At 41.9% G+C, this 12,412-nt stretch overlaps 1 protein-coding gene across 5 annotated transcripts in view; it reads left to right on the top strand.

The window, feature by feature from the left end:
* LOC147012394 (UTP--glucose-1-phosphate uridylyltransferase-like) overlaps window positions 1–12,412 on the top strand; it is a 51,562-nt gene that overhangs the window by 7,258 nt on the left and 31,892 nt on the right. For all 5 annotated transcript variants that reach the window (XM_085856518.1, XM_085856521.1, XM_085856519.1 and 2 more), the window contains 5 exons: window positions 4,232–4,417; window positions 5,523–5,656; window positions 5,800–5,962; window positions 6,576–6,716; window positions 9,438–9,635. In XM_085856518.1, coding sequence (XP_085712644.1) covers window positions 4,232–4,417; window positions 5,523–5,656; window positions 5,800–5,962; window positions 6,576–6,716; window positions 9,438–9,635 — 822 coding nt within the window. The remainder of the gene's footprint in view (window positions 1–4,231; window positions 4,418–5,522; window positions 5,657–5,799; window positions 5,963–6,575; window positions 6,717–9,437; window positions 9,636–12,412) is intronic.

The following is a 12,412-nucleotide window of genomic DNA, read 5'->3' as shown; positions in this document are numbered from 1 at the left end:
CCAGCTGTCCAACCAATAGGTAGAACGGAATGTTACACATAGACAGACAGACAAACAAGCGTATTAGTAATATACGGATTATTTAATTTGTGGCCAAAATCTTGGCTCATATGCCTGGTGTTGGCTTAATGGTTTAGGGTGGTGGGCTTGGGATCCGAGGATCCTGAGTTCAAATCCCACTCAGTTGTTTAATTGGACATTTCCATAGGAATGTGGACATGACCTGAAAATTTCAACTTCAGTGCATCAGATAGTGAATACCCTGCTTGTGTTACACATGAGTTCAAGTTCCATGGACAAAAATAATTATGCGAATTGCTTCAATACTTTTAATGATACGAATAAAATAGTTTGAGATTTTTCATGCTGGAGAGCTGCTGTTAATTAATCTTATCTTAAATCACAGGATATTGCACAAAAAAAATATGCTAGCATTTTGGTTTCTTTGATTTTAAGTAGAATATGAGGTCTTTTTGAGTCCATTAAAGAGAAATTTCTATGTTCCGCTCTTAATAATTCCAGTAATGTGTGAAACTTGATGTAATTGAACCATGTAACACGAGTTACCAAAACATCAAGTTTTTCTCATTCTGAACTACTCAGTTGAGTTGACATGTTAGAATTTGTTTTCTTCTAAATCAAACACGAACTGACACTGAAAATACTACTAAAAGCTTGGTAAATCATGGCATCTGTTTCAGAAACACTAACAAAAAACTGTAACACGAGTTACCATGTAACGCGAGTTACCAACATGTAACACGAGCTACTCCCATGACCTGAAGTTGGGTGAGGTATGTGGAAATGATTATTTTGAGGAGCTGATGGACATTAAGCTGCACTAAAACAAAAGAGGGCAGTCTCACTTAAGACCTACCCACAATGCACTGCTTGCTTTCTTGAGCACGTGTTCTGGTCAGCAAGCATCACTTTCTGCACGAGTCAGACCTGGTTTTCTGTATTCAGAGCCTGTTATCATCAAAGCAAATTCCTCATCTTCATTTGTTCAAAATTTCAAGAGAGGATAAGTACATTGTACTGTATATAATTTTCAATACATGTAGAACACTTCTGTTTACAACCTGTTCATTAGCTTAACAGAAATTAAACAATATTAATAATTAGTAAGATTTAAATAAAAAGGATTGGATTACTCTACCCTATTGTTTACATGCAAGTATTTAATTTGCACCTACATGTATGCTTCAATTGAATTTTGTGAACTTTGCTACTAATTGAAACAAATTGTCATTTTATTAGTATGATTCATAAAATGATGATTAATTTCTAATTTTATAATATTTGCAATAAGTACATTAGTAACAATTGATAAATTAAGAATGTTAATGAATATTCTTTCCTTGCAGTTGGGATGTATGTACAGCTGATTACATAATATTATGTCATGTTTATTTTTTCAAATATGTTATCTACAAAAAAAATATCTAGTTTACTCTTTTTTCCCATAAATATTTCATGAGTTTCCTTTTCCATGACATTAGTAAGACTGAAACCTACATGTATCATTTGGCATTTGATTTGAGAAATTTTTGCTATTTTTTTCATGTATAAACAGTACTTATAATGAGCGATAAAAGACGACTCATGACATTTTTGCTTTTTAATATATATGGGTACTGTGTAAGAAGGAGAGGTAGAGTATCCATTACAATCATACATGTAGAATGATAATGCAACTGAAATTAAAACGTAAATCTAAACAAATTAATGTCTCTTCTCTTAATCCAACTGGCTTGTTGAAGCCTTGTTGTTCTTCTTGTCTCTTCTTGTTGAAGATCTTAATATCCTACTGGCTTTACAAAAGAGTTTTTAATCTGTGCAGGGTTAAATTTGAGCAGCTGTGTAAAATTGTCAGATAATGTTTGGAAGTTGGAACCAAGATGTCAACCATACTTCCACTGAGTCAAAAGATTATACAGTACTTTTTGGTAATTTGGTATCCAAACTTGTATAGGTTTACAAACTTTACAGGTTACTTGTAGTATTTGAGTGAAAATACAAGTTTAGTTACTTCCTCAGTTGAGATTTATCACCAAGAGTACTGAAACTATATCAAATACTATTGAAATGTTTGTTTGCCCAGGAATGGTGGGATATTTGTTTGCATTGACATAATGTAACACGAGTTACCGTAACATATGCTTTCTATACTCTAGTTATTGATAATCTTGTAACTATTACATTGTAAACTTATAACTCGCATCACAATATCATATCAGCACAGGAAAGGTTTTACCAGGATTACTTAATATGAGGAGACTTTCACATAAGAGGTATTCACAATTTTAGTCATGTCCTTTTTTTGTAACGGGAGTTACCAATATTAAACTTTCTTCCAAACCTAACCAAAGGTTGCTTTGTTGGTCTTTTTTGTGTGGTTTAGTTAGTGCGCTTATAGTGTATCCTCACAGGTAAAATCTACCTTCAGGTCCATGAAGTAGTAGAATTACAGTACAAATATATATATAGTCAAACTCCCATTAAATGTAACGCGAGTTACCATGAAATTTCCCAATTAATACAAGGTGAGGTTGACTCTGCTTGTCATCTTTCTGAGGTTGGCAAAATGAGTGCCAGCTTGCTGGTATCCTGTGTCGGAGTGGCGATCCGTCCAGGGTTTTGCCCGATAGCCAAAGAGACTGCTTAGGCAGCACCAACGCTCTGCACAGAGTATTGTCCCAATGGATGGGCAAAATCTTGGCTCATGGAACAGCAAATAATGTTAAAGTGTGATCAATGAGATTGGTATTGAAGTTGATAGTGAAAGATAAAGAGTTAAAATGTTTCAATCCCAGCAATAACTAGGTATGTTTGTAGGTTTGTTAATCGCCATTTTTCTTCATCTGAAGCCTCCGTCTTCATCGAGCTGCCTGTACTGATCGATCTCAAGATGATTCACCTTTTATAAAAAAAAATTCTCTCGATTACTGTTGCAGCTTTTGATTCATTTGCGAAATGTACGTCTGATGTATCTCATTGAAACTCCACGTTTTTTTGATTGATATCTGAAGATTTTATTATTGACATTGTTCTTGCCCCCTTTTCTTCTTTCACCCCCTCCATCCCACTGCTCCTTTACCCCCTTGTTGGACATTCGTTAGAGATGGCTTGTAATGTTACCATTCGTAAGAATGGGATAAGTCACATGCTAATTGGTGATCTTAATTGGTACGAGTCGCACTCCTGTGCAGCTGAAAACATTTGGATTGCGACGACGAACACGGCTTCATCTGAATTCCCCGTTCTTCAATGTTCATGTTTTCCTGTCTTCCGAACTGACGTTTGTTGCACACACAAACGAAAACATGCTTTCATGTTATTTATAAGAGACTGAAATGGAATTGATATTCCGCTTTCATTTGAAACTTCAACCTCCTTTCATACACAGGTTGCTGTGCTGGTTGCGTCATTTGCTGCAGTGCCCCTGTAGGTTAGAGCAGGAATTTGTAATTTGCTCTGGGTGCCGGCGACGGCTCGCTGACTCTTCTCGAAGGACACCGTCCACAATGCTGGCAAATCGGTACATCCAGTTTAACGTCCGTGTGAGGGGACGGCACGCGCGTTGATGAATCGCCTTGCCTGTGAAACACCAGGATGACAGTTTATAGCTGGGTCCGGATTCTAACCCGGGCGAGGCAGCTCAGAGGCAAGTGTGCGTACTTCTAGGCCATATTGCCAATCCCAAAATTGAACCTGTTGTGCTCTTTATCGAAATGATCGCATTTGTTCAGCCCTTGAGTGGAATTGAGATTTAACATCAACCACAATAATATGCTCGACAGTGATTGATTGGACAGTCAGAATTTTATGAGAAAGGTGAAGATTTGTGGTGAGTTCCAAATAGAAAGAAACTCCCTGTGCACGGTCCTCCTCGCACGCAGGGTCCCCCACCTTGCACACGGGGTCCCCCGCCGTCCCCGCACGCGCACGCAGGTCTCTCCCCCATGCACGGAGTGTGATTTGCAATTTCATTCCATCATTTTCCTTTTTCCCGTCGTCTTTTGTTTGTGTGTGTTTATCTCAAAGAAGAGTGATGAACTGCATGTGTTTTGATTCTCAACAACACTAACCGATAATGCTCGTGTTGGTGATGCTTCTAAAACCATTTTGCGGGTGTTTGTTGGTGCTGATGCTTGTAAATCTCGTTACTGAAACATACCAAATGGTTTTAAAGACTATTAAGTCCGAGCACTTGGGCAATCCTCCACAGCTGGAATCGTATGGCTCACTACGTAAGCGTCCGTTGCCCACCAACGTGGCGGAGTTGCTCCAGAAGCTTGTTGTGGTGAAACTGAACGGAGCTTTGGGTTCACATATGGGCTTCCAGGCCCCACATTGTCTCCTTCCTGTGCGTGATGAACACACATTCCTCGACCTCGTTGTCGAACAGATTGAGGTGAGATCCCATGCCCTTTTGATATCTTTCTCGTTCGTCAGGGCCCGATATTTGTTTCGCAACAACATACCATTTTAAATTATTTCTTTACTTCTGTTGTACAAAAGCTAAGAATATCAAGTGATGTAACTTTCTCCAACCTCAGTGGTTTTGTTTGTCTGAAATCGGGTCAGGTGTTCTCGTGTGTTTGTCTACATGCTTGCACGTGATTACCTCCACCACCGAAGATGAGCGCAGGTTATGTTTTCACATCTGACTGTTTGTTGGTCTGTCTGTCTGTGTCCGTGAACAGGATATCTCAAAAAGTTGTGGACGGATCCGGATCCGGATCTGATCATTTTTTTTTGAGTGATTCTACATCATTGAGAGATAGGGCTAAACGGATATATAGCACGATGTCTCAAAAAGGTTGTGGACGGATTGGGATGAAACTCGGTGGACAGGTTTGGCGTGTGACCAAGACGAATGGATTCGATTTTGATGAAGATCTGGATACGAGAATTATTTAATTTTAAAAGTGATTCTTCAACATTGAGAGATGGGGCCAAAAACGAAATATAGAATGATATTTCAAAAATGTATTGGGCCTGATATATTCTCGTTGATCAGGCATTGTGTGGTGGAGGTATGCCCTTCGAGTTTGTAATATATATATATATATATATATATATATATATATATATATATATATATATATATATATATATATATATATATATATATATATATATATATATATATATATGTGTTTTACTTCTGGTAGGCCTCTTCTTCTTCCTCATTTTCAAGGCCCACAAATTTTAATATTTGGTCATTCATGGTGAAACTTTTGCCATCTTTCAACTTTGCTTAAGGGTGGGAAGCATGGCGATTTGCGTTGGCCCGCCATTGACTTTGTTCTTGTTGTTTGCTTTGTGAGATGCTTGCTCACACAGCGGGATTCCCTTGACATCGATGAATCCTTGGATTTGTTTCCATTGCATTTTGCCCTTTTTTATTGGGATCGGTCATATTGGCGACAAAAGAGGATGTTGCAAAGTGCAAGTTGGACATCTTTCTCCCTTTGCTTTCTTTTCCCTTCCCCTCGTTAATTACCCCAATTCAGCACTTAAACGTGATTCATGGCTGTGATGTACCACTGGTACTGATGAATTCGTACTTGACGGATAACGAAACACAAAAGATTCTTCCCAAGTATGGCCATGGGAATGTGCGCATCAAGACCTTCTTGCAGAGCAGGTGCGTTTCTCCAAATAGGTTTGTTATTGTTCCATCCCAAGTGTCTTGCACTTTGCACACCAAATGACAGATTTCAGATTTTCTTCATCTTGGTTATCTGGGCCATAACTCTAAGTTTAACTAACTGGACTGTTTTAATTCAGGTTTCCTCGCATCAACAAAGAGACCTTGCTACCTGTGAACACAACAGATTGCATTTTGAATGGGACAGATGCTGAATGCTGGCATCTTCCTGGTCATGGAGACTTCTATGCCTCCTTTGCTCGCTCTGGCCTACTTGAACACTTCCAGTCTGAAGGACGGCAGGTGCGCCATTCTTTCTTTACCTCGTTTTTCATTGGCTGCCCTCGTAATGTGGTTTTAATGGAAGACGTATGCTCTTGTTAACCTGATGAAGTTATAAACGCACAATGTGTTCGTTTTTCAAATATTGATCAGTTGAATGAATCAATATGTTTTTGTAGAAAATTACCTACAGAATAACAAAAGTGTGTTTGTACGTTTTTGTGAGTTAACTTGCTGCTTTACTCGCCCAAAATATATTTCGAATGTTTTTGGATATATTCCATGAAGGAGCGAGCCAATGAAAGATGCCAATGATCTACACATTAACCTGATGTGTGGACTCACTCACACAAACACGTTTGCTCTCTCACTAACTCTCTCACCAACCCTCTCTCACTAACTCGCTCACACAAACATGTTGGCTCTCTCACCAACTCGCTCACACAAACGTGTTGGTTCGCTCTTTCGTTCAAACAAGCATTCCTGCTTGCTCACACAAACAACCTCACCGATTTGCACAATCGAGCATGCCTGCTTGGTCGTCCACGCAATCATGCATATACGCACTAACTCGCTCACTCGCACAAACAAGCATGATGCTCCCTTTTCTCATATTTAAATGTCTGTTCACCAGGTGATGTTTGTCTCAAACATGGACAACTTGGGAGCAAATGTAGATCTGCACCTACTGCAGCACATGCTAATTGCACCGGAAGGATGTGCGCCTTGCCACTTTATCATGGAGGTTACAGACAGGACACGTGCAGATGTGGAGGTGAGCATAATTGTTTGAATGCTTATTGTTTGTGTTTACCCAAATTGAGGTGAAATGCAGGAGGGTTTGTGAAGGCTGATGAGTGGCTATCGAGGGTTGAATATAACTCTTTTGGAGGTGAAATATGCCTGATGGTTAATAATTTAATATATTCTGGAACTTGAAGAAGAAAAGATTTCTTTCCGCTTGTTATTTAAATATAATACTGTCATGTGACGTGTGGATTGAACCCAATGGGTGGGATGGCACCAAAGACTGTCGCACCCTGAGATGAGTGGAGCAACCAGGCTCGACAGCTCAGAGACGAGTGTGCATATCTCTACTGCAGGCTATCCTGCCAGCCCTGGTTGAAAACGCCACAAATCCAGTCTTACCCGCACACGTCCCTCACTCCTTTGTCCCTATTTTTTTTTTTTTTTTTTTTAGATGTTTTTAAGTAGCCTTCAGGAGACTGTTCACTCGCTCTCTTCCTTTCAGGGCTTTAAGCAAGTGGGGTACCACCATCTCATGTCAACCACCACCCTACTCGTACCTTTCTACCCACATTAATGGAACCCTCTTACTTGCAGGTTACCTTGTTTCCTCCCTCTCCCTCTCCCTCTCCCTCCCCTCTCTTCCTGTTAATTCATTCTGCTGTTTGTGTGCAACTGTTGCTCCATTGTCAGGGCAGTACATCTCCTTTTTACCCTCCGTCTCTTCGCTCTTCCATGTGCCTACATTTTTGTATTAAAACCAAATTACTTAATTATTTTTTTCATCTTGTCGCTATTCCACTTTTGCACCAGACTGTGTGCTTTGTCACCTGACCATGGGTCATATTCAATCATGTCATTCTCTCGAAATACCGCTGTTGAAGTAGTCACGCCAGTCCACCGCTTTGGATTCTCCAAGTAGGTTCGCTAGTCGATTTGCCATGCTACCGTGCTTCAGTGGAACGTCTGAGCCAGCTAACTGATGTACACTCCACTACGCCCGGCAGCCAATTGGTAGTATGAGCAGTTACCGCTTTGAACGTTGGGAGCTTTTCGTGCAGGGCGCTCATCACCCCTGAACTCAACCTGTCATTTAATGGACAATTCATTACTAAAACAGTTTTGTGATCAGGGCAACTCGAATCACTCAGACACCAAGTGACTTCATACTTTTCATATTTAACAAATCAATGCAGAGGGGGAATATGGGACACGAGATAATTAATTTATACAAAAAAAAATACATTTCCTTGGTATCGTACATTTGATAGATCTTTAATGAGATAAATCTTAATGCCTTAGGCACACCACAGAAGAAGGTCCAGGGAGAATTGACAAGATAAGGAATACCCTTGCAATCCAGATGTGGGCCGCATGACCATTGCGTAGTTAAACAGGGAGTCAACGGCCTCTCTGTGCAGCAGGTCAGCTCTACAGCTTCCTGGGTTCTCGTCCAATCGACAGTAGGACCAACCTGAGCTGTACCGCAATGAACCATCTTCCGAGATGTGCGTGAGTCCTCTGGGTTCTCTGAGCTGGAAGGGTTAGATCCTCTTCCCAGAAATTCCTCGCCACTTCTTGTAACCTTCCACACTGAGGTCCCAAAGTGCAACTCTCTACGCACCTGGCCGTGCCCACCTTTATCCCCTCGGGTTGCACTCTGCCCCTTGACGTTGCTCCACCGAGCCTGCCCTGTGCTGATTGTCGACTCGGCCATCGACTTCATGCAAATTTTGCAAAGATGGCGAGGACGCGCTTTTTTTTGCGCCAAACCTACCTTCGCTCCAAAACATGCGTGCACGGCCTGGTCTTTCCCCAAAAAGGACATGCAAGACAGATTAGAGGGATAAATTTTTTTTTATAAGAGGTTCCACGCGAAAGCGGTTTTAGGCACAAACATGCAGGGAAAGGAGACTGCTGCTTTCTCGAGAAATAATGATGCATTTCCTGTTGTAGTTGTTTTCACTTTTGTTATACTACGCAGTGTTAACCCCTCCAAGGCATTCCCACAGCAGCATGTTTACTGTAAGTGAGATTGCTTTCTCTATATGATGTGGCATTGATGTATCAAATGACCATCTGCCTACCTACTCACACGCTACTTAAGGGTGGACACTGAATACTTCATTTGGTCTTTACATGATATGAAGCACTTCAAAGTTATTTTATTTTCAAACAAAATTTTATGGATTTATTTTGGATTTGGTAAAATTTCTGCAGCCTCTCCCATTACTGATTAACCAACCTTATTGTGCATTATTTTAACTTATTATTTGGGGGTGTAAGTGGAGGATCTTGTGACTTCAGCCATGAAATCTGTGTAATCCAGATGAGGAATGGTGCTGTCCATTGTAATGATTTTGTGATGCAGTTTTCAAAAACTCGACTGCAGTGATGTAAGCGAGGACACAGATAATAATTGGTGATTTAAGTTACTGGCCTTGATTCTGGTGTTGTTTGTTGAGCTTTCATTCGTAACCTTTTTGTATTTGTGAGTAATATTTGTCGGTCACCGGGTTCAGTTGTAAAATATAATCTCTGAAAGCGTCTGAACTGGTGTTGAGAAGATGTACTTACCCGATGTGTTAGATTCTTGGGCACATTTGTGAAATCTGAAAACTAAGTTTAACCAAACCAATTCCTTTTAAGGCTTTCTCTACTCTCCACCTCCTCAACCATACCCCAGACCCCCTTCCCACACATCCCATGTCGAGATTTTCCAATAATACAAATGTACCCTGTATCGCAGGGCGGAACTCTGATCCATTATGAAGGCAAGCTGCGACTTCTTGAGATGGCACAGGTACCTAAAGAGCACGTTGAAGACTTCAAGTCCGTTTCCAACTTTCCCTTTTTCAACACGAACAACCTCTGGATCTCCCTGGCTGCATGTGAACATCTCCATCACACCAACGGCATCAACATGGAGATAATTGCAAACCAAAGGGTCAGACTTACCACTGCAATAATGTTTTGTGTTGGCTCTGTGTAATTATTACCTTTGCCAGAGTGGAGGGATTGTGTTTGGTCTGTTTCTTTGTTACTTGGGAACGAATTTTTTTTTGCCAAGTCAATTGATCTGTTCCGCTAGCTTGTTTGTCTGTCCGCACACCTACAGCCCAAACCACTCAGCCAATCATTCTGAAACTTTCACAGATTGGAGGCACTGTCCCTGCGACGGTCAAGCGACAAAAGTTTTGCGTGGTCAACATTGGCCAAATTTCTAAAATTGTCAATTTTTATGAGATTGACTTGAAATTTAAACAGGATTTTGATATCTACTCACTGAATTCAACCACCAATTATATTTGAGATCAATATAGGCCAAAGGTCAACAACTTGGGTTTAATTTCTAAACTCATTTTTCACCAATTGACTTGAAATTTGAACAAGTCATTGAATTTAACCACCAATTATTTTTGAGATTAAAAGGCAAAGTCTTAATTTCTAAATTTGAGAGATAGGGCCAAAAACTATGTATATGTATATGTATATATATATGTATATGTATATATATATATATATATATATATATATATATATATATATATATATATATATATATATATATATATATATATTGTGACGTCCACGGGACTTGAACAGTCCCGCCAACGTAGAATGAGCCGAAACGATGGAGGTGGTTTATTTGTTTATAACCCAAACATGGCGGTTCTAATCGCTCTACCGCAAACGGGACGAGGAAGGTGGCACGAGTCGCTTTTCACTGAGTTGATGATGTTTATTTGTTTTTATTATTAACCAGAAATAACAAGACTCGGCAAGAAGAGGGATCCGGGGCGATTCGACGGGATGGTGCGAGATCGGGCGTGGGGAAAACACAGACAATTCCAATGAATATACAATTCTCAAACCCTCTAAGGCACCAGGTACACGCACGCACGCACGCACGCATGCACACACACACACACACAAAACGTAGCTATTTCTGGGGGTCAGGCTGGACCGTGGTGTGGACGCAACTGTCCCTGGATTGGCGTCGGACGAGCTGGCCTTGCTCTCGTCAGGGGGGCAGGAGAAACCGTGGTGCTGTCGACCTCCTGGTCCTGGCCCAAGTCCGCTCACAGCCACCAGGGAACCAGTTCTGGCGCCAAGTTGCGAGCAGGAGAGGGAGGCAGAACTCCGAGTCTCCGAGTCAGCAGAACCCCAGAGCCAACCAAGGTGAGGCACGAGGCTCAGCAAGGCTCCAAGACACGATGAAGAACATGATCGAATCAGCACAACAACAAGTATGCTTCCCGCGCAACAGCCTCCACACCAAAAAAACACGATCTTTTTGTCCCGATCTTCTTCCTCTTGCTTTTGACCCCGAACAGAACCTTTTTATCCTCCCATCCTCGTCACTTCCAATCGAGCCGTTTATTGGCCCACCGCCGTCGCCTTCCGCCAATCGTGATCAGGGGTGGAGCCATCCACAGCACTGTCCTGTGACGTCACGGCCAGCCTCCAGGGACTACTAAAAGGGGTTTACGCAGACACACTTACCCTATCCCGTGTCCCTATCTAATTACGTGACAATTATCATTTCCCCCTTGAAGAAATGGACATTTACTAGACAACTTATAACCACTGAATTGCTACTTATTACATCGAGATCCTGATACACTCGAACAGCATGGCATACCTAATTAAACATCCTAATTACCCTTTAAATGCATACCCCCCCTCAAACGTAACACTGCCCCCTCCTCTGGTACCGCAGCTCCTGCAAGGTATATCACAGGCGCTACCGTACCAGCCTTAACACTTACTGACTCACACCTAATTAACCTAACGAAATAAAGTAGGAGGGGCAATGGGCAGCGAGTCGCAGCTAACTTACCTATCCTGCTTAATGTACTACCCCCTTATGGCCTTATCCTCGCCGAAACAATCATTCATTTTTTTTATTTTTTTTTTATTTTTATTTTTTATTTTATCACATGAGAGCACTGAGCGAAGTTGCACTCCATCCTCTGGATCATCGCTCTTGCCCAGCACTCTTCCAGTGATCTGGGGAGGGGAAACAAAAGGTTCCACAAAAACACAACACTTATACTTTACATTCCTACTCTAAGCCTAAACGACACTATTCACAGGATATTTACACTTGACCGCCTCCCCCAGTGGATGCTAATAGACCCAGCGTTACCTGGGGAGCCAATTTTCAAATTTGCTTGCCCCAAAATTATGCGGACATCATGCCCTTGCTGCACCTGTCAAGTTGTGCGGGATCGAGTGGGACTCGTACATCTTCACAACACTCACACCATGGTCATCATCACATTTCTAGGTCATGGTCCTCATTTTAATCATGCAGGCTGAATCCCGTCGTGGCCGTGGGGTGGGTTACCACAAGATGATGGGGGCATCTCAGGTGCAACCATGCCCACAGGTAAGCTTTAGTCCAACCCGGACGTTTCTCCGCCCCGCTCCCTTTGATTCCCTCCCCCCTGGTAGCCATCAGCTCTAATCCCGTACAACACTCTGGAAGGGGTCTCACTGGCTCCTCTGGCCTTCCTGGGTCGCCAAGGTCCTACCCGCCTTGGTCGCCCAACCAGACCCTCTCCCAGTTGCCTCCAGACACTGTCACCATTAGCCACCAGGTGGTGAATCTCCTTGAAGGGGGTCGCAATTCACGCTCACCGTGAGCTTCAGCAATCCCTGTGGACAAGCACATCATCCCCACCCAGAAAACCCACATGACTCCCCCACCCCATCGGC

The sequence above is a fragment of the Eptatretus burgeri genome, chromosome 15 (assembly GCF_056783735.1).
Source record: "Eptatretus burgeri isolate ZD-2024b chromosome 15, Ebu_testis_v1, whole genome shotgun sequence".
In the NCBI taxonomy this organism is placed as follows: domain Eukaryota; kingdom Metazoa; phylum Chordata; class Myxini; order Myxiniformes; family Myxinidae; genus Eptatretus; species Eptatretus burgeri.
This window is presented reverse-complemented; position numbering and strand designations above follow the sequence as displayed.